The 22194-nt window shown below is 43.0% G+C and overlaps 2 protein-coding genes across 7 annotated transcripts in view; one reads left to right on the top strand and one right to left on the bottom strand.

Annotated features, from left to right (window-relative positions):
• LOC131137897 (SLAIN motif-containing protein-like) overlaps nucleotides 1–8418 on the top strand; it is a 14873-nt gene extending 6455 nt beyond the window's left edge. For 2 of the 4 annotated variants that reach the window (XM_058086298.2, XM_078787549.1), the window contains exon 7: nucleotides 7009–8418. In XM_058086298.2, coding sequence (XP_057942281.2) covers nucleotides 7009–7283 — 275 coding nt within the window. In that variant the 3' untranslated portion in view covers nucleotides 7284–8418. The remainder of the gene's footprint in view (nucleotides 1–7008) is intronic. The other 2 variants (XM_078787550.1, XM_058086299.2) reach the window with 1 other exon arrangement.
• On the bottom strand, nucleotides 6463–22194 carry taf1 (TAF1 RNA polymerase II, TATA box binding protein (TBP)-associated factor). 3 transcript variants are annotated; one of them, XM_058086292.2, is made up of 42 exons: nucleotides 21853–22194; nucleotides 21524–21638; nucleotides 21305–21428; nucleotides 21120–21236; nucleotides 20842–20964; nucleotides 20042–20283; nucleotides 19746–19961; nucleotides 19428–19670; nucleotides 19123–19354; nucleotides 18857–18961; nucleotides 18598–18765; nucleotides 18339–18466; nucleotides 18113–18220; nucleotides 17857–18030; nucleotides 17601–17774; nucleotides 17418–17522; nucleotides 17138–17338; nucleotides 16914–17055; nucleotides 16114–16244; nucleotides 15948–16028; nucleotides 15717–15866; nucleotides 15250–15369; nucleotides 14955–15130; nucleotides 14655–14887; nucleotides 14366–14573; nucleotides 14074–14245; nucleotides 12805–13016; nucleotides 12614–12722; nucleotides 12434–12532; nucleotides 12179–12356; nucleotides 12013–12080; nucleotides 11797–11919; nucleotides 11596–11688; nucleotides 11428–11512; nucleotides 11284–11351; nucleotides 11031–11144; nucleotides 10687–10779; nucleotides 9843–9938; nucleotides 8960–9164; nucleotides 8684–8861; nucleotides 8197–8347; nucleotides 6464–8096 (listed from the first exon to the last, which is right to left on the bottom strand). In XM_058086292.2, the coding sequence occupies exons 2-42, from the start codon at nucleotides 21635–21637 to the stop codon at nucleotides 7917–7919; spliced, it is 6039 nt and encodes a 2012-aa protein (XP_057942275.2). In that variant the 5' UTR covers nucleotide 21638; nucleotides 21853–22194; the 3' UTR covers nucleotides 6464–7916. The 3 variants fall into 3 exon arrangements, with proteins under 3 accessions (XP_057942277.2, XP_057942275.2, XP_057942276.2); XM_058086293.2 differs by having other exon boundaries at nucleotides 6465–8096; nucleotides 14080–14245; XM_058086294.2 differs by lacking the exon at nucleotides 9843–9938 and having other exon boundaries at nucleotides 6463–8096.

Genomic DNA, 22194 nt, shown 5'->3' with positions numbered 1-22194 from the left:
AAGTCGCATAAAATGATGTACATTGGTCTGATATTTGGTGTTCGCTATGGGGCGGTGCGTAATCCTTGTATGTGGAGTACATACGAGAACTCCAGTACACTTTCCACAGCAGACACTAAAATAAGCGGTAAGTCTGCAGGAGTAGTAGATCTCATGTTAACAAGCTCTTCACATGCGTAAGAACATGTGGGGACACAGTTTACACACAAGAACATATAAAACAGGGCAGACCAAGACACAAGACTAGCCTTACACGGCGCCATCTTGGTCCTCATCATCATCATCAAATCGTAGGGTAGAGATACAGTAAAGTCTCGTTATATCGATATCGGTTAAAACGAATTACTACTTATTTCGATACTATTTTCATTTCCCGGCAAATTTCTAGTCTTTTATGATATAATTAGCTCCGTTAGTACGATACACGGTTATTATGATAATCCGGTTACTAGGATGCCCTTTTCATCTCCCGCCAGCCAATTTGGTCTGCTTATATCGATACAAAAGCAGCTTAAATCAATCTTTGCTTAAGGATTTCAATACCAAAAAAGAACACGGTGAACGGCTGCTTCCAGTCAACTTTATTTTTCACACTTCCACCACCAGAGTGCAGCACACACAGCGGAAGTCCCTCGCGCCTACCCCTCCGGGTGGCAACACCTTTCCTATCGATAGTTCCGGGGTGAATTATGTCCCGGTAACCGGTAATCACTACAGCGTAAGTTTTTTTATTATTTATTTTTATTTACTGTAGTACAAAATTTATTGTAGTACAAAAGCATGGTAGATACGCTATCCATGAACTCTAGGAGAAAATTACATGCCATATCAAAGATCCGCCCACTTTTAATGCAGTTCGGCGCAGGATCGGATATATGGTTAGTCCGGTTATATCGGTATTTTTTCCGACTCCCGAGAATATCGATATAACAAGACTTTACTGTATTTCAAAACACATGTGGAAGAGAATTTCTTCCATCCCTAGCTTTTGGGTTGGCACTCCTTTTGTTTGTGTCCTCCATGTTGAAGATATTGTGCAGGCTGTTAGTCAGGCATCTGAAATGATAACATAACATCTTACATTCATGAAATCGTTGCTACTATAAGAACATTTTATTATCCATAGCTGCAATGTGAAGATGAAGTTCACACACCATTTATTTAATTTGGCATTATCCAAAATTTTACATGCACACACAGTTCTTGCACACAATCACTAACCTTTGAAGAGACTGCAACTTGTTCAATGATGATGATGATGATGATCTGCTGTGCAATACTGAAGATGAAGCAGTGTACTGCACAGCAAACAAGAGCAGGGTTACTGCTCCTCTGAAGGCACCGCTTCAGAAGGAGAGTATTCGAGTGGTGCGGTATATTCGGCAGGTGTGTAGTCGTCCTCTTCTGCTGAAGGAAAACTCGACCTCGGTGTCGGGTGTCCGGGTGTGTGGCTGAAGAATGCAGAGATAGACAGTTGCTGCCGCTGTCTTTTCATCTGCGTGAGGAGACTTTTGTAGGGTTCCATCGCTCCATCAAGTGCATTCCGGAAGCGCAATGCGCGCATCATCTGTGGGTCCCATTCGTCAATCATGTCCTGAACTTTCTTAATGGTTCTCGCGACTTGTGTGAGGCGCTCAAGTGTCAGGCCAACTTCCTCCTCCTCGGCACCGGGAAACTCTGGCTGCTCTTCCTCTTCCTCCTCCTCTTCCTCCTCGCTCTCAGAGTTAGTCGTCTCCGCCGTATCCTCGCCAGTTAAGGGATCCAAATGAGTCTCCAGCAGCTCATTCACATCATTGCTGGTCATATCTCTGAAACCTTCACCTCCCAGCATTCGGCCGAGCCTAACTGCCTTTGCCACTGCAGAGTTGCTTATATCCTCCGGGGTGACTCCTGTATTGTCGTGGACAATTTCCGGCCATAACTTCTTCCAGCTGGCATTCACAGCTTCCATATTCATGTCGTTCAACGCGGCCTGGATATTCTTCAGACAGTTCGTTATGGTATACTGCCGCCAGTGCTCCTTCAGCAAGAAGTTCTCCTCAAGGTCCATGGCTTCCACAAGTTGTAGCAGGGTGTTTTGCGTGTAGAGGGCCTTGAATGCGCGAATAACGCCTTGATCCATGGGCTGGATCAGCGAAGTGGTGTCAGGAGGCAGGAACTCAATCCGCACCCCCTCGTAGGACAGGTCATGGGCATGACCTTCAGCATTGTCCATGAGCAGAAGGACATTAAACTCGAGTCCCCTCTCAGCGAGATACAGCTTGACTTGGGGGATGAAACATTCATGGAACCAGTCCGATGTCAGCTGCTTCGTGATCCGGCCCTTGGCGTTGTACATCCAATGGACTGGCAGCAGGTTCTTGTTTTTATTCTTGAGGGCCCTCGGGTTCTTGGCCTTGCAGATTAAGGCAGGCTTGAGCAAAAATCCTTCAGCATTCCCACACATGATGACAGTCACACGATCCTTGTACGCCTTGAATCCACAGACCTTGGCCTCATCCTTGAAAATGAATGTCCGGGAAGGCATTCTTTTCCAGAATAGTCCTGTTTCATCCATATTGAAAACCTGTTCTGGATGATAGTTCCCTTCCTCAAGGATGTTCAGGAATGTGTAGTTCACATACTCCTCTGCTGCTAACTGGTCCGCAAAAGCAGTTTCTCTGTGGAGAACTACACTCTTCATCTGGTACCTCTTCTGAAACTTATCAAACCAACCCTTGCTCGCTGTGAATGTTGCAGAAGACGTTCCAGGTTGAGGTTCGTCCGTCTGGTCCGCCGTAAAGTGCTGATAGAACTGCCTCGCCTTCTCCCGGATGACCAGCGAATTCAATGGGATGTTTTGCTTGCGGCTATCGTTGATCCAAACAGCGAGGGCGGACTCCGTTTTCATGATGAACTTATTACGGTTTGTCATGACGCGCTTTGCCTCCTTGTTTAAGGAGACAGTAGCCGTTACACGGATCTTCTTTTCATCTTTACAGATGGAACGAACGGTGGACTCGTTCAAGCCATAATGACGAGCAGCCTCAACTATTTTCTTGCCATCCTTGATCATATCCAAAAGTTTGACCTTCTCCTGGATGGTAAGCATCTTCCTCCTCCGCTTCGTGACAATGCCAGAAGGCTGAGAAGAGGCAGCACGTTTGGGGGCCATTGTGGGACTATGGCCCTGTCCAAACGGGAACACTCCTGGGGTTTTGTATTTCTTTCAGCAGGTTGAAAAATCCCGTCCACACAGTGTGGGATTCGCAAATAGTCACATCCACATGGGAATGGATCACTGGGTGAAAACGATGTAATACATAAGGCACACCTACATGTGGCGCTGTAAACAGACACACAGACAGAGCCATGTGACACACAGAAGCAGAATCCTCCATTGGTCTAGACCAGGGGTCAGCAACCCACGGCTCCAGAGCCGCATGTGGCTCTTCAGCCTCTTTGTTGTGGCTCCCTTCGCAATGCAATGCTCAAGTATTAAGTATTTAACACCCGAATCTGGAAAATACGCATCTTTGTAGTGAGTTTGTAGTGAATCTTGATCAACTCTGCTTTTTCTCCTCTGAACTACTTTGATACCCCAAAATTCCCTCCAAATCTGGCAGTCAGTCAAAATCTTTGGAGACTCGCAATTCAGCTGCACATTTCTTCAGGCGTCGGGTATTAAGGTTTAACCAAGATGATACTATCATTACCCTATGAGTTGGCATCCATCACACATGCACACTGCACTTCTATTTATTGTATTCTGCTGTTAAAACTTGTTAAAAAAAAGATTAAAACTTTCTAATTTTATAAGATATTTTTATTAAGATAGATTTATAAGATGTTTTTAAATTATGTTTTGCGGCTCCAGTCTATTTTTCTTTAGTGAGGGAGGGGGTAAAATGGCTCTTTTGATAGTAAAGGTTGCCTACCCCTGGTCTAGACTGAAGACTAAGTAGAATTTCTTCAGCGAGTCACTTAGTACAAGACGAAAACCTATCAGGAGATATGGGAGTCATGCCAGTCAGAATATTCAGATGTTACTTTTTCTGGACTTGAGGTCACGGCAATGTCGTTTTGTGAAAAAAAAAAAGTGGTGTTTTGTCACCCAGAACAAATTTTAAACTATACTCACCGTTTTGACCTGAATACGTTCCCTGTGTAGACAGACGCTTAGATAAAACTTGTACTCACAAGAACAAAGATACATAGGATGCGTAGCGATACAGAAACACCTATGAGTGAGACAAGCATGCAGGATTGGATGCTGCATGAGGCTGAGCCAATCAGTGGCCACGAAACTTAACAGTGCCTCTGATTGGCTTGGTTTCTTCAATCAGCCAATAGTGTGTCTTGTATGAAGTTATGAACCATTAGTTAATTCAATGAGTTTGCTGAATTTGTACGTTATTTCATTTAGCCATTAATATGCTTGAAGATATTTCATGTAGGCCAAAAACATGTATAATCTGCGTACGAATACGTTTTTATTAACAATTAGTCAACCACAGAACACCAAGGATTTTTTAAATGAATATTTTTAAGAAAACTGCGATAGTGAAGGACTTTACAGAGTACTTACAAATATGCTATACCGACAACATGCTAGTCGGTGGTGTTATAATCAATATATCTTCCATAGCACCGGTCCATGAGTTTGAAAGGCTTAAAGTTGTACTTAATTTTTCAAGCACTAATTTGACTCAATGTGGTCAAACACTTAATATAAATCCGATACGAAATTTAAGATGAAGTAGTAATAATCTACCTAATACACCCGGTATCTTTCTGAGGGCGTACTCTTTTTCATCGCTAAAATGCGTATTTTGTAACGTTGCTAATTATAGCTCAGAAAGCTAATGTGTAATATGTCATAATTATTGAAATTATTGTTGTAACAATAATATAGTAACAAAGGACAAGCCGTGTTCCGAAATTGCCCCCCAATTGGCAATATTTTGAAAACCCCTGGTTTACGCCATTTTTTAAAGTGCAAGCGCAAACGTCACCGTTTGAACAGTCATCAAATATATTTCAATTTCAGCAAAATGAAAGTTCATTATTACCTTAAGTGCAGCATTAATAATTCCGGTTGGTAGAACAATTCCCTCCATCTACATGTCTTTGTCCGTTTGGACTTGAACGACGGAGGCGAGCATCTAGGCTTCTCCTTAGCATTAGCGGCTATCTGCAGCTAAATTAACACGGTAAGCCCAATTGCACTGTTGTACTCCTCTTAAATATCAGTTTTCTACAACGAATCCTCGCGTTTTTGCTTTCTACACGGTACACTACCCATACTTTTGGAGAACCGTCGGTACGTCGAATGTATACTTCCTGTCCCTCACTTGAAATGTGCACGTAAGAAATTGGACTGCAGATGTATGGCTCCGTAGCATGTACCGTTACACCCCCCCTATAAACTAAGAAATCTGAAACATTTGTCATACTTGTGTTACTACTAGTTGTGACGGAAACGTATGTCCACTTCGAGTTCTGTTCCTAGTTCCTAGTTTGGATGTTTACGTCACCTGGCTGCACAGCTATCGAACTAATATATAGCGTTATCTGCTTACACACAAGTACACTTTCGACACAAGACAATTATACAATTATACAAGTACAATTCATCATCAATAAATTGAATGTTTTCGTTGTTGCAACATAGAGAGCTTGTTGTTGACTTTTTCCAATACGAATTTCTATCATTATTAGAGTCGTGACGTGAAAATATTACCCCAAAAGCCCCAATTACTCTCTTAATAGCTTTGTTTACACCGCATTGCAGGCTTCGGACATAAGAGACGGCCTCCGCTAGCATAGCAAGCTACCAAGCTAATTAGTTAGCTTTTATTTAATATGACATTATGAAAGTGTTTCTAAAGGAATGGGGAAGACTGACAACAGTAAAAAAACGAACTTTCCACTTCCAAATGGGACAACTTTTCACTCTATAATGTCGGACATGTCATGGTTCCATGCAATGTGAAGGTAATGTAAAGTACAGTACAACACTTACAGCTGGTTTGTTTGTAAACTAACTACACTACATTAATGCACATGCAGACATGCAGTTTCGCTGTCCCATTCATTTTAAAGCCATGCAATGCACACCACGGGTGCACATTTTGTAATATATTATCTTATATTGCATACACATCACATATGTACTGTACATATATACATACTCTCACACGCCACTCACCTTCATCGCTGCTCTTTTCTGTCAAAACACTTCCGGGCTGTTTAAATATTTTTTTTCGCGCGTCATGTTGATCACATGATGTGGTTTTAATACGTAAAGTTTCTAAACACACCAAAAACAGTTTTATTCTTTTGATTTTTGTTTTATGTTGTTAACCTATTAGATCCATTAACTCTGTTGAGTTGTTGTTTTTATTTATTTTTTTATTTAAAGTTAGGCGAAATGTTAACGCACGGTGAGTGGTCAGCATATTGATCTGGGTCGAATATCCACTCGGGCATCTCGTGTGGAGTTTGCATTGTTGTTGAGTGGGTTTTCTCCGGGTAACATTCATGTTAGGTTAATTGGTGAATCCAAATTATCCAAAGGTATGAATGTGAGTGTGAATTACTGTTAGTCTATATGTGCCCTCTGATTGGCTGGCGACCAGTCCAGGGTGTACCCCGCCTCTCGCCCGAAGACAGCTGGGATAGACTCCAGCATACCCGAGACACTAGTGAGGATAAGCAGCATAGAAATGAATGGTTGGAAATAAAATCCATGTTATCAAAAAATCTGGTATTGTTCGTCACAAACAGCTACACAGGGAAAGCTGCGTTTGTATGAAAAGGCCTTGGTGGGCTTGGCAACCTCACTGATTGGTCTATGCACCACAAATGAGTTACTTCACAAATTCTGCCTAGCAACAAGTAGCTTTGAATATGTGAGCTGACCAGGACAAAAAAAATGTGATTTTTCAGTTAAATTTTATGAAACTTTATGCTGTTCAAATTATCTATAGCGTGATGGTGTGTAACACTAAACAATGGTTGTCTTAGGTGGTTCCTCTTCCAGAATGGGGCGAACTTGCGAGTCATCATCCCTTCCAGCAGCACCCAAGAACTCCAAGGATGCATCAGCATCACACTCTGAGAAAAGGTCGTCAGTGCAGACGACAGCCATGAGGGAAGTGCAAAGGTCTCAGTCGCTCAGCCCCCGCAGGCTCCCCCACTCTGCCAAGAGATATTTGTCTTTTACCTCATGTGTTCATGCGTCACCTGAGAGGACAACCACCATAGCTTGGGGCAGCAATATGCCATCCGCTCAACGGTAAATGTTTATAGCAGGATGAATGAAAAGGTTGGCTTTCTTTAAGCATGGCTTCAGCATTGTAAATTATTATTATCATGACAAAAGTGTATTAGGTGCAGCTATGAGATGTGCCGTTATAATCTTCACTTATGATTATGCTTTAGCATTGAAAGTCAGTGTCAAAACTATTGTGTTGTGTGTTATTCTAAACCACGTGTCAATAGATGTACTGTTCTCCTTAATGTTTATAGTATTAAAAGGCAGTGCAGTTGTGTATAATATAGATAATACATTTTTTTTTTTCAGAACTATAAATGATGGTTCAGTGAAATAGTATTTCTGGCAACGAAAACAACCCCAGACGAGTGGATGTAGCAAATACTAACAGTGTCAAGCTAAAAAGGGCCATCAAAATGTACTGTCAGTCATTCAACCATATTATTTAAAAACATGATGGTTGACCTACTGTTGACAGGGTGTGAATCAGTCATCATTCCAGTTTAGGATATGTAATGACTCAAAATGTAAACTAAACAAATGTACAATGGAAGAGCTAATGGTTGAAGCTCTAAAACATATAATGTACAATATATTCACACGACTCATCTCCAATGGCTGTCTTCTAAAATGTGCCTTCAGGCAGTTTTTCTTGAGTCTAGTCCGAGTCCATGTCACTGTCGCCCCCGATGGATCTGAACTCTTCACTTTCCTCATCCTCACTGAGCTGAACCTGAGAGAGCACGGCGGGGCCTCTCCTCCGTGCGTCTTCCTCTTCGTCATCCTCCTCCTCTTCACTGTTGCCGTCATCTTGTCTGTCTGCTCGTAGCTGCCATAGCTGAGACAAGAGAGGGACAGACAATGTAAAAAAAACTAAACAAAACTACTTCCTTTTGGTCTACTGCTCTCCAAGTCCATGAATGCTCAATAAGACGAACCTGAGAGTGTGGAGCTGGGGCTCTTCTCCGTGCGTCATCGTCCTCGTCTTCCTCCTCCTCCTCCTCCTCGCTGATACCATCGTCATCTGCGTTTCCCCTGCTCAAGGGCTGCATCTGACTGCGGCTCTCGGTCTCATCAAAGCTGCCATAACTGAGAAGCAAAGGCGAGTGTAAGAACAGTAACAGGAATATTACAGAGTATACATTCATTTATGGCGGCCTGCCATAAAGACAGGAAGTGTGTTTTGTATCCGTAATCAAATGCAAACGGTCAAAAAAGTATTCAGCATGCGAGCGTAGATCCAGGAATGCAAGGCAGGTCCCCAAGCTAAGGAAGTGTGCAAACTCTGCAACAGCGTTAAAACAGCCCGCTCTCAGTCACCCCTTGATGATAATTGGATGCATTTTGCCAGGACAATGTCGTCACAGTTTCATGTCAAAAGGAACGACTACTAATGGGTTTAAGAGGCTCTTGGGCCCAGTGTACCTGATGTTGCTGTCTTCCATGTGGGGCCCGTCATCAGCCCCGTCTCCTTCATATGACATCATGCTCTCATCCTGCTCCATGCCCATGCGCGCCGTGTCCTGGGCTCGCCGTGGTGGTGGTGGAGGTCGCACCTCGACTTCTCTATCAGAGTCGCTGCCACTCTCTGACAAATGAATAGCTGAGGAGAGACAGGCCAGAGAACTGGTGAAACGGTTTCTTAATAAATATGGCACTGTATTAGTAACAACTCAAGGTAAGCTGTTTTTTTCCACACACATGAGAACGGATTGTCCCCCTCCTCCTCGCTGGCATCGTCCTCTCCGTCAGACATGAGAAGGTCCTGATACAACACGCTGGCATGGGTGAGTGGATTGGATCTGCGGTCTTCATCCTCCTGGCGGGTGTGCATGCGTCTGCGTGGAGGGAGCAACAGCTCCTCGTCATCTTCGTCGTCTTCTAAATCTCCTTCCGCGTCCTCTGCCTGCGAAGGTAAGCACGGGAATGTCACATAAACACATCAACATGACTTTAAATGCTTCAAAGGAAATGAAGACAATAGAAAACTATAATCAACCTCTAAGTAGACACTAATCCCAATTTAGATTAGCAACCTACTATACCATATTTATCAAGACTAGGGATGGCAGTATTAGTGGTCAACCGATATTGGCATAACAATATAAATATCTACGTATCTGTTTATCTGTCAGTGCGCAAGTGATTATGTCGTACTCCACACAGCAACAACCTTGCTAGCTCAGTATGTCTGTGGGTTGGGATTATTTCCAAGTTTGTAAATATACAATTAACAATGACTCTTAAGGGCTTCAAGAGAGGCAGGAACAATCATTCAGACTGACACTTAGTTTGTCAACTTGCTCAACCTTTGAGCAGGTGTCAGAGTGGCATCTCTCCTGCTCATTAGTGTGCGTGAGTGACAGGAAGAAAAGCAGTGACTTGCCAAAGGAGTCGTTTGCCGCTACCTACTGGTGTGCGTCTACAAATGTTGACCCCACAGATAAAAGGACTAAGCACCTTTTTCCCAGGGAAGTATTTGTCTCTTGAATGTTATGGAAACTGTCCAAAACAGTGAATAACCTCCTTTGACCCATGCTTGCATACTTCTTGAACACAGTGATGATAGAGGAGTAGCACTCACAGGAGCAGGTGTTTTAGGTTTGCCATCATCTTCCTCCTCAAAGCCTTCAATATCTACATCTGACTCTTCTTCCCTGTTCCTTCTGCTGTGGCGAGCCTGAGGAGCAAAGTGATCACGTTTGAGCGCTAACTAACAACTTCTCCCCGTCTTTTCAAGAAACAAGATAGTCAGAGGGGTGAATGACCAGAGCTGGGGAAGCAAGCTTTATCTCGCTCCGTACCTGCCCCCCTCTCTTCTCAGCAGCAACCCCTAGAGGTCCGTCAGAGAAAAGGCCGCCAGGCGCCCTGGACGGGCCTGAAGCACCACTGTCAAACAGATCAGCAGGCTGGCCAACAAAGATGCAAACACAACAGGGAGGTCGACAGGATTGAAGGAGAAGCACACGGAGGGGATGGGGGGGTGAGGACAATAACAGTGAGGAAACTACATGACTGCAAAAGTGAGACAGTCTGGGAAGGAGCTTTAGCAGGAAATAGTAAAGGCAGGAGAATTATATGATATGACGAGGAGACAAGAATGCTGCCAGTGTGGTTTCCCAAGCGATATCATGACCTCTAGCGGTTGCTACATAGACATAGAGATCGCACGTTAAAGTTGACCAAATATATTGACATAAATAGTCAATACCTAGTATACACACACGTTCCATAAGTTGGCCATAAGTCCACACTGTCAGCCACCTGTTCTGCTCCCTGTGTACAAGTTCTGTGCTGTGAACCGATACCTTTACTACATTTTGTTGCCCTGTACCAGTGACATGAGCAATAACAATAAAGTTGAATCTAATCTAATCTAATCTTTGTCACTTCAGTCCATGCACATGTGGACCAGGCTGTTGTCATACCTGTGTTATGTATGGCGACGATGCTGCACTCAGCCTCTGTAAGTCCATGAACGACCCCTTGGCGGTGGCGATGTCCTTATCCAAATCATCATACTGGAGGCACATGATAAATGCAATCATTACACAGTGAGACATTCATTCATTTTCTACCGCTTTTCGTCACGAGGGTCAGGGGGGGTATGCTGTAGCCTATCCCAGCTGACTTTGGGCGAGAGGCACCAGCCAATCATGGGCAGTGATTGAAAAGAAACCTCACCAACATTTCATGGGCTGAAGCTTGTATGCTTATTTATGTTTACTTTCTGAGCTGGTATAGCAAAATGAGCACCAGGCTAATGTTGTACCTGTGGTATGTATGACGAGTGGGTCATGTCTAGACTGTCAAAGTCTACGGCATCCAGAGCAGCCTCTTTGGCTGTGGAGATGTCCTTTTCAAGCTGGGTCAAGTGTTCATCATACTGAAGGAATGATGAACAAGAAAAGGAAATGATTATTAATGAAATATAAATAGTATAATTTCTATATTACACACACATTTCATAAAACACTAACTTCCTTTTCTTTCATTATGCAAAGTAATGACTTAGTAATGAATACCTCATCCAAGGTCTGTTTGCACACATTGACAATATCAAGTGCCGTCTTTGTGTATGGACTATCACGGCCTGCGAAAGACACAGAAAACAATTATATTTTTCTGTTCTTTGGCGCTACACATCACAGACTAGCAAACACACCTACCGTTGTACTTGATGCTGTTGGCGTGTATAAGAGTGACATCTGAGAGGAACGCGTCTCTGTTCTGGTATTTGTGTTTGGAGATGTTCTGATGATTCAGGGAACACAAAAATACATATTTTAACAGGGTTTGGAATATGGTTACGCTATGGACGTGATAATAGTCTTCACCTTGCGAATGGTCTCCAGGTCCATGGGGTCTATAATCACCTTGTAATAATCAGGTACAAACTTTTTGTTGACAGGATGATGGAATGGCCATGACTACATGAGGAGAGGAATGTATTCATTTAACGTTATTCAACAACAAACCAGCACATCTACAGTAAATCAGTAACTTTAGTCAGAACACGAAGGGAAAAGTAAACTTACATCAGGAACGACCATCATCTTCTGGGTAACGATATTGTCCAGAATGAAAGAGAAAGCCACCTGATCATCATCATCGAGCAATGGATTGATGGCTTTTTCAAGCCTAACCAGTCTGTCCTCCTTCTGTGCATGCACACACAAGCGTAATTAATTCAGTATCTATTAAAGAAGACATTAATAAAAATATTAAAAATGAGTCTTAGGAGTCCCACGCACCTCTTTCAGTTTCGCATCACAGAGGTCCAGCATCGACTGCGCCACCTGTGTGATTGGATGTTTTGCTCCTAGAATGACAAGCACATACCAGCATGCATGTTTTAAATGCAAAAGTCATTTATAAATGTAGCGGCAGTGTTGTTCATTATGTCTCAAAAGTCTTCACCATTGTATGTGGCACTGTTCTTATAGATGAGCTCAACTGCTTCTCGGAACTCCTCCCTGGACGGATACATTCTCTTGCGCACATTCTCCCTGAGCGTCTGCAGGTCCATGGGCCGTGTGATAATCTTGTAGTAGTCTTTCACAACCTTGGCGTTGACTGGGGTGTGGAACGGGTATGTCTGCAGGGAGCAACATCTTTAAGCACTTTGTGGGAGGAATATGGGAAGAGTTGACTGTTGTTAGTCATAATGCTTACATTAGGGTGGTCCCGCATGTCATTAATGATGCTCTCAAGCACAGAGGACAAAGTCACCATAGGGTCAGTGCGTCTACGGTGGATTGCCTTGTGTGGTTTCTAGTATGAACAAAAGTAATAAGTCAAAATCAGCTTGCTTTCATTTCATGTTAAAACTGGCTCTGAATTGTTTTTGCTTACATTGAGGTAATCACAGTGCACAGCATTGCCAACTCGTCTTTTCTTCTTTGGAGGGAGCTGCTGCTTGGGGAACTTGAGCACCAAAGACTTTCTGCGCACTTCATCAGCGCTGCAAAATATAAATGTTGAAAATGGAAAAACTCCATAATAATATTAATACAAATGTTAAAATGACAAAGCTGAATCGCTACCTTTCGATGAGTTGCTTGCCAAGCACGATCTTTGTGCCCTCCACCTTGATCAGCTCCTCGTTGTCATTATGGATGACTGTCTTTTCTAACTCCTCCTCCTGCTCCTCAGTCATGGCGACTGGGTTAGAAGGTGGTGCGTTTGTCTGATAGTACAGTGGGCAGAACTTGTTGGTCCTCATGTGCCCGATGGCTCCGCAGGCTCCGCACTTTAACTAGGGAAGACAGGTAAAAATTGAGGAGCATGAATACCAATCTGTGATGGAAAATAAACTCCACCACCATACTTATTAACATCACATCGACATTAAACAAGGGATATTATTACAGAACATTATAAAATCAACAATAATGATAATGCAGCGGAGCAATGTTGGCTTCTGCGAACCTGTCAGGCTTGTGCTTGCGTGTGGAGCTGCATGTATGGAGACAGCTGATATGCTTCTAGCTCAGGGGTGGGCAAACTACGGCCCGGGGGCCACATCCGGCCCGCCCGTTCTTTCCAAAGTATTTCATTTAAAGTCAACATACAAGCTGGCATCATGGTTTGAGCCGACATTTTCATGGTTTGGCGGTTTTATCAATTTCGTTATTTCATGCGGTCTGTTGTTTGCAAAGTGAAAAAAGGGACACAAGCACATAATAATAATAATAATAATAATACATCAAATAAATGATCTCAAAGTGCACATATAGCAGATTGCATGACACTTTTACGGATTTAATAATTTTGTTATTTGATGTGGTCTGTTATTTACAAAGTGCTCCTGAAAAAGGGACACAAGCATATAATAATAATAACAAATAATAATAATTACAAATAATAATCAATTTATTATTATAAATTTACAACACACTTTACATGAAATAAATGATCTCAAAGTGCCCATAAAGCAGATTGCATGACACTTTTACAGATACAATAATTCCAGCTGGACTGTTTCATGTAAAATATCGAGTGTGGCCCCCCCGTCAATTTTGTTAAATCAATGCGGCCCGCCAGTCAAAAAGTTTGCCCACCCCTGTTCTAGCTACTTTGCTGATGTTCTTTTTGTTGGTTTTGTTCTAGAAAGTAATTGTTGCTTGATCACCTCCTCATCATTCGTATGTCTGTAGACGCGTCAACATAAATAATTAAATTAAAGCCAGCATAGCGTTGGTATCATAATTTACTGGGCATCGGGATCGAAAGATCGGTGCATCCCTGCTTCAAACCAGAAAAAGGACTAAAGTAGGACAGAGAAGAATATAGTATTTAATCAGTAAGCTTACTTTTACCTTGAGGTCTGGTCTCTCTTTCATTTTCTTCGTCTTCTTTTCCGGTGGTCCCTTTATCTTGTCTTTCTCTTGATTTCGCTTTAGCCTCCTTAGCTGCTCCTGGATACGACGACGTTCCTTCCTCATTTCTTCCCTGTGCTGCTCGTCAAAGAGGGCAAACTTTCGTCTGAAGCCAAAATAAAACAAAAAATTCATTAACTCAAAAGTGCACATGGATACCTTGAATCAAAACATCATCATCATCATCATTCACAAGTTAAGAGAAGGTGTAAGTGGAGGTACTAACATGAATTCATCATCTTTGGTAGTCCTGATCCTGGTGTATGCATCGATGACAGAAGACTTGCGCACTGTCTCACAGCGTACATATTCCTTGCCATCCTCATCCCTGAAAGTTCGATAGATCTTAAGTCGCCGTCCTGTGGCTGCCGAGTTCAGGCTGGTAACTGATGATGTGTCATCGTCCTTATGAGAGCTGGTGGACAATGAACTGGCTAAAGAGCCGGAGGAAGAAGAAAATATAGTTTGTGCCTTGATGGTGTCTGCCAACCAGCCAACAAGAAGCCGCGACTTACACAAGACTTTGCGCCGCTCTTTGCGTCCCTTATGGTCTCGGTCACTGTCCTCCCCCATCAGCATCCTTTGCAGCTCCCTCCTCTCCTGCTCCTCCCTCTCACGTGACAGCTGTGAGCTGGTCTTCTTGTTCTGCAGCATGTTCTCAATGTTCTTTCCCATTTCCTCAAAGTCACTATCTTCTGCTGAGCTGCTATCAGTGTCAGTGGACAGCACTTCAGTTGACTCCAGCACCCTGCGGCGGAGAACAACAAAGTTAAGTTTTCAACAGACTCAATCAAAAGTCAATTACAATGTCTTACTTGTTCTGCAGGTCAAATATCCTCTGGCATTCTTCCTTGTACCGCTCCTGGTGCTCTGCGACGGAGAAACGAGAACCTCTGGCAAACTTGCTCATGGGGCCTTCTCCTGAACGTGCCTGCTCGGTTGACATGGTTCTCACGACGTCAATCACTTCCCAGCGAGAGAGCTTCTTTATCTAACATATATAAAGCAATACGGTCACTTTCAAGCTATTTAGAAGTCAAGTCAGGTGTTAATGTGGGGGAAATAACATACACAATCTAACATTGAACAACATTTTCATTATAAACCTACTTCTTCTTCTGGCACACCAAACTTGCGCAACAGTTGCTTGGCATTCTTCAGTGAGAGTCTCCTCAAATCTGCATCTGTCCCTGTCACTGTCTTCTTAGCAGGCTGTGGCTCTTTATCATCCTAGAGGAAGAAAAAAATACATCCACATTTTTAAACCTCTGTAAATGCAGGTGAAGAACATCTACAAAGGATACACGGCCATTACACCAACAGGAGGAAGATGTTAAACTTACTGTAAATGTTAGAACGCTCAAGCATATGGAAGTAGAAGACTATCTGACACAACTTTTAATAGGTATAGTACTAGTGTACAGTGACATAGTGATATTATTATTGTTATATATTGGTAAAATGATGAGTCTTCATATAGTCTACCTCTGTACTAAGACTTGGCGCCAACCTCCAATTGAATACTGAAGTCATTAACAGACTTATGTCCATATAGTGATAGATTTACTCATTCAGACCTTCTGTTGAGTGGGCTTATTGGGCACTTTGACGTAGGAAAAACCTTCTCCACAGCCTGTTGGGTCTGCAACACCGGTAACCTCCAGTAGGCATTTCCCTTTCATGGCAGAGATGAAGGCTCTTGTTGTGTTCCAGGGAGCTGTTCGCACCTAGTATAAACGAGAATGAATCAGAACACAACAAATGTCATATTATAGTAAGGAAAGCATCACCACTGTGGGGACAAATACCTCATCATCAATCTTCATTTGAAAGTCCTCTTCGTTCTCCTCCTCTGGGGCAAAGAATGATTTCTCACCATATCCAGCATCCTGAAGGTAGGTTAAGGTCAAATAACTCCCAGTGAAGTTTGGGTACGTGATGCTGATAAACAATTTTCATAGCAGAAAACGATACCTTGAGTCTTTGCTCAGCCACCAGCATGCTATAGTAAGCACAGCACTGCTCTGGAGACACCATGGCTCGGATCTCCTCCTCCGTGGGCAATCGGAAATCAGGCTTCAGCACCCACCAGTTGGAGTCCATCCCTGGCATCAAGAAAAAAAAAACAGCGTTTCCCATCCATTTGTTTGTGACAGCCTGCCACAAACATTTTTGTCAGTAGCTGTCTGTGCTCACTCAAACACACAGTGTCCCACTATATAACTATAGTTTGTATAACTCTGCTTGTTAACGCACCAGGTTTCCCAGAAAATAAGAACATGCAGCAGGAAGGATAAGTGTGTGTTGAAGTTAAAGAGCACTACGGTTTGTCTTCTATCACCTTGGGGAAGTCATGTCTAATTTTCCCTTTCTCACCTCATCGAACATAACTGGGATGCGTTCAAGAACCGCCAAACAAAGTGCAAAATGTTAATGTTTATATGTAAATATCTGGGTTCTCTGCTGGTTGCTGGACCAAACAACATAATGATAATTGTTATATATCAAAATTCTGCAGTGCATCCTTCCCCAGTACCGATACTAGGCTTTTCCTCAAGGCAGTCGAGAAAACAATTGCCTCAACATTCATATTGTCTAAAATGTCGTCACACCCATAGTAATCCACAGTAAAAATAATAAATTCTTTCCATGCTCCGATTCCTTTTTGGGAATTCCACTCACACTTCTATAACCTCAACTCTACAGTACAACATGGTCTTGTGAATGATGCACTCTGCCATTGGGAGCATAGTAAATAAGCATACACGCTGTACCTGTACGTTTGAAGTCGGCACAGAGTTTTAGTCTCTTCCTGATGCTGCTCTCAGAATGTGACGGAAATGCTTTCTTTATATCCTCCATGCGGATCCTGCGCGGACGATCCTTGCTCTTCCAGAACAAGCGGTAAATGAACACCTGCAGATAAAGATAAAAGGTGTCTAGTAAGTACGACAGTTCAGCTGTGACACAATTGCGGGAATCGGGCAAGTCGTCATACTTGAAGGAAGTCTCTTATGTGGGTATTGGCTCGTTTGGAGTTGGGCCCCGGAACCTCGAATAAGGGGCATGCCTGACCAACCACCATTATGTCCACTATCTCTCTGATATAATAGCCATGGCGTGTTCTGATGACAAGAAAGTCTGTCTCTGGCATCTTGTGCAGGTAAATAGGAGCACGGAAAAGGTTGTTTTCGAAAGCCTAAAGAAGAGGAGGAAAGAATCACATCACAAATGTAGCATGCAGCATGAGCTTCATCTATAGGTCATGTTTTGCTAACTTGGAGAAGCTGTCCAGGATGAAGAGAGCCCAGGAAAGGTGAGGTATGGCAGTACACCGTTTCTCCGTATTTGCAATCTGGTGCACCAGGATCCTTTCCAGGTTTCTGAATAATGTAGATCCAAAGAAAGCTTAGTAATGTCATCCCATCTGCATCTACAAATCCACTGAAAATAGTACAGACCCTTTTGTAGTAGTTTTTAATCTTAGTGGCCATGCCAACTTGCATGATGAGAGGAGGGTATTCTTCACTATACTCTGCCAAAATAAGATCGCCATCTTTCCCTGTCAAATCCTGCGGGGTACGCATGAAGAACATGTCTCCACCCCCTGCTGCCTGCCGCTCCTGCTCTCGCATCTGTATTCACAAGGACAAATCAGCGTTTATACACTTACCTGCACAACTGCTGAACAAGGCAGAACATTGAACATGGCACCACCTTGGCCTTCTTCTTAATGTGCTTGAGCAGAGGCTGGACAGCGTGTGGGCCCGGCTGAGCCAAAGGTCCAAACGAATATTTCTTCAAAGCTGATCTATGGAACTGGCGCAGCTTCATGGGTCCCATGTGGGTGGGGAAGAATGGCTGCCTTAACTCCAGTGCTGGTATGGAATGCTGTTCGAGGATACACCATGATTTATTCATTAAGAAAATGTTGTATATACTGAATGGCTGTACAGTTGTCGCAATCTGTCACCTGAATGATGTTGCCACCGAAGGTGCCCCTAAGACCCTGCTGTTTGGGGTAGTAGAACTCGTCATTGGAGAGGTTCCAGGGGTCCTTCACCTCAGGTTGGGACATGTTCTGAGTTGAGAGAAAACATCTGAACTGAACAGGGTCTTTCAATGCACCAACATTGTAGTAACATTTCTCAAGGTCCACCTCAAAATCAAACTTGACCAGATCCAGTGAGTTGACTTGCCTGTTGCGGCTCATCTTTTATCACCCCAGTCTTCCCAAGGAGGATGCGACTCTTTTTGATTGCTGTTTCCTTCTTATTCTCTTTGGATGGGGAATGAGATGTTGTTGCTTCCTTTTCATCAGGAATTTCTGTAAAAAAAATAATAATAAAAAAAAAAAGATTGATGAGGGATTCTGTTTTAGCATATTGCCACTACTTACTTTTCAGATAACAATGACAGTTTGATTTCAACATGATGAGCTCAGAAATATGAACCTACCAAGAATGATATTTTCATCATTGGGATCAAGCGTAAGAACAGGTGGTGTGAGTATGCGGTCCATCTCCTGATCATCCCAGATGATGTTGTCCTCCCAACGTCCGTACACCAACTCTTCATTGTCAATGGGAAAAATAGAAAACCATGGAGCATCTTCTTCATGATTGGCTGAGGAGAAGGAAAGAAATAGAAAAAAGCATTTTGGCCTCACATTTTTGATGAAGATCTTAGTAATTTTGTTTCTTGCAAACAAATTTACCATGGTGATCATGGCTGTTTTTGTGCTTAATGCCCGTTATTGACAAAGCTTTGAGCATGGGAGGCGGCGTAGGTGGCACTAATTGGGAATTACTTCTTGTCAGACCTGAAAGAATAAAAACATTCAATATTACTGTTTCTTTTCAACACTAATGTTGCTGAAGTTTAGATTTATGTCTATCAACATCGGGTTTGCATATTTAAAAAAGCCTCGTGCTCAGTGGCACAGAGTATGTACATTCAGAGAAGACATTATTTGCATCTCACCTTGCTGTGCATTGTAAGCATTGGCATTGCGGGTCATGCTGGAGGGCAACCACCCTGCAAGACTGGCACGTTGAGTCTTGGTGCCCTTGTGTTTTACATCCTCCCCATTCCAAATAATGTCGTCTTCCCACTGCAGTTGAGTGACCATCAAGAAGAGCTCATTCTCCAGGGTGGATTTTTCTTTGTCTCCCTCGTTATTGTGGTCATTAGGATCATCACACCACCTCACATCCTACAAATGCATTGAACAAATCATTCGCAAATAAATATTTTTCTGTGTAGTAAAGCTCCATGGTCCTACTAACGTCCTGAGCTGTCTCTGTTGCTTCTGAAGGAGCGTTCTGCTCCATCGGCTCACCGGACTCCTTTTCCTTCAGCTTCAACCCATAGTTAAAATTACTTCCGTCCTCAGGGACCCCAATCATGTCGTACCAAAGCTGGGCAGGCCCATATCGCCATTCTGCAACTTTAGGTCGCGATTCTGCCTCCTTGTCTCCATCACCGCATGCTTGGGAAAGTTTAGACTCTACAGGAGCCATCATGGTTATCTGGGGGTCACAGAAAAGCAGTGACAGAGTCAGTACAAATACACGTGAAAAGACTACGGTAGCTGGAAAAGTCACCTCATCATCTGAGAGACATTGCTCTGGGGGTGGAGGGTTCGCATACTCGTAAACCCATCCAGATTTCTTATCCTGGCCCTGTTCTGTGAGCTCTCCTTCAGGAGGCGGTGTGCCAGGCAGAACGTCCCGATGCTTCCGCTTTTTCTTCCTGCGAGCACTCCTCCAAACTGATGGCATGTTCTTCCCTGGGCCAAATAGCCTTAGGAACCTCAGCCCCTGGGAGGGTATCCAAAATAGTGCTTGAGGTACAGGAGGACTAATCAGTAGATCAATGATGCGAGGATGCTCTACTGTACCTTTCCAGGTCGAAACTCTGGGAAGAGCTCAGTCACACTTGGAAGTGTTTTGGCAGCATCTTTCTGCATGATGCCAGCGAGCGGAAGGTTAAGCCTATCTGGTGAGCCTCCAGCACCAGAAACCTGGCAGGGGCGGTCTGTTTCTGACTCAGAGTCTGAGGAACTGCTGAAATCAACCTTATCGGCGGTAGAGGATGGCGCTATGATGGACGGCAGGATGATACCGTCACCTTCTTCCCCGACTGTTCGGAGAGGCAGGGACAAATGAGAAATAATAATGATTACTAATTTAATGCTTCGGAATCGGGATGTGCAAAATGTATGAAACATATTTTGGTCACACATCAACACATGATAGCTGACAAAATGTATTTTTCTGTAAAGGCTAATAATAACATTAAAACAGTGTTTATGAACTCCTATTAAGTAATTCAAACCTTAATTTTGGTACGTAAACACAAGAGTCACTCGAGAAGAATACATGCCACGTGCGGCACAAGAATGCAGTGTGTGCCTCATGCTGGGTGGAAGAATACAGGACAACATTGTTGCCCTTCATTATGTTTCCCAAGCAGCAGTGTGGTAAAGAAAACAAAAGCCATCACCATGGAAGAGAAAACTAACATCCCAAAATGCTCAGAGAGGAGAAATGCCCAGCAATATTGGTCTCCACTGTTTGACTCTGTCAACCATCATTAAGACTAAATATTATTGTATGGCAATGAATGCCAGAGTAGTCATGTGAGACCTGAAACACACAATGAGCCCACAAAACATCACTGAGTGATAATGATCCATACCATTTGTGCCCTGAGAAGTCAGATCATCTTTCTTAACAGCTGCTCCAACACTTGGCGGTGGCGGAGGAGGCATGAGCTTTGAATCAATATCCTCACAATCTGCGTCATAGTCATCATCATCATCTGTTATGATTGAATTTGACAGAAATGTCACTATAATCTCATGATAACCTTTGCTTTCCTATGTTGCATGGCAAGGAAAATTATCCACTTTTATCACAATTATTGTTTAAAGTTGACAATTATATGAATAATGTAAAGAGGAGCTTAAAGAGGACCTGGTTTCCTGCAGGGCTGCAAAGACCCCATGGCCTGGCGGTACTTCCTTGTTTCATCTTCAGCAACCTCACTAATGTCAGAATAATCAACTGCATCATCAGTGCTTTTCACCCAACCTGGACCAAAATTGACAAATTGAGTCCCTGGTGGTAGTCATGCAATTGTCCTGAATTTTTCTACTCACCCTCAGCATCCACACTAGTGGAGTTTTTACTTTCCTCTTGCTCACCATCCTCATTGGCTGTGATCTCTGTGATGAGGGAACCCAGACCTAAATTTCCCAAGCCAGACAGATGTTTTTTGGACTCCTAGATACAATAGATATAGGAGTATATTTATAGAACAGGAATGGTACAATATATGCAAGCTCTACAAGCCTTACTACATTGCTGCTGATACTCACATTGTCCAGGACACTGTCATCCTCCAGCTGACCATCTTCATTTATGTTCCCAAATAGGAAGCCAGTAATTGAGAAAGGGCGATCTTGATCCTCGTCACTGTCGGAGTCGGACATTCTAAAAAAAAAAAAAACAATAACTAGGTAAGACGTATTTAAAACAATACCGAGGTCATCGCAACAATCCCTCGACTGAATTTTGCATTATAACCTGAGTTAGGAGTGTGGAAATATGTTGAAGCATGTACTCTATGTAACATATTCATACGAATGTGCTAGCTCTAACTTTAGCTAATATCAGCTACAAGGCGAAAAACAATGTTTCCACTTACCTGACTTAGCTCTACTCCAAGTTTAGTAGACCATTATTTAAGCAGCTTGATAATAAAACCCAGAGCTACTAGGCTGCGATATTTCCTTTCGTTGTGTGGCAAAAAATATTAAACTACCAACAGCCGAGTTCGCAACATTTGTAACAACAGGGCATGAAATAAATACTTCCCAAGCGCGTGCGTCAGTTTTGCATAGTTACACGAAATTAATTTAAAAATATTTCATTACAACGTTTTCCTGAACAGTTACAGTCAAATTATTTTTTGTGTGTACAAAAGCCTGCTAGCCGGAGAAGATAGCTGTTAGCTTATAGCGCAAGTAAACCGGATGGACAATGTGTA

The sequence above is a fragment of the Doryrhamphus excisus genome, linkage group LG21 (assembly GCF_037039965.1).
Source record: "Doryrhamphus excisus strain RoL-2023G ecotype Guam linkage group LG21, RoL_Dexc_Guam_v1.1, whole genome shotgun sequence".
In the NCBI taxonomy this organism is placed as follows: domain Eukaryota; kingdom Metazoa; phylum Chordata; class Actinopteri; order Syngnathiformes; family Syngnathidae; genus Doryrhamphus; species Doryrhamphus excisus.
This window is presented reverse-complemented; position numbering and strand designations above follow the sequence as displayed.

What these genes read in the sequence shown, in the direction of transcription:
- taf1 (XM_058086292.2), bottom strand. Translation starts at nt 21,637, where the DNA reads ATGTCCGACTCCGACAGTGACGAGGATCAAGATCGCCCTTTCTCAATT. An exon ending in TGCTTACAATGCACAGCAAG is followed by an intron (nt 18,962 to 19,122) that starts GTGAGATGCAAA and finishes TTATTCTTTCAG; the next exon opens with GTCTGACAAGAAGTAATTCC. An exon ending in CAACAGCATCAAGTACAACG is followed by an intron (nt 11,352 to 11,427) that starts GTAGGTGTGTTT and finishes TGTCTTTCGCAG; the next exon opens with GCCGTGATAGTCCATACACA.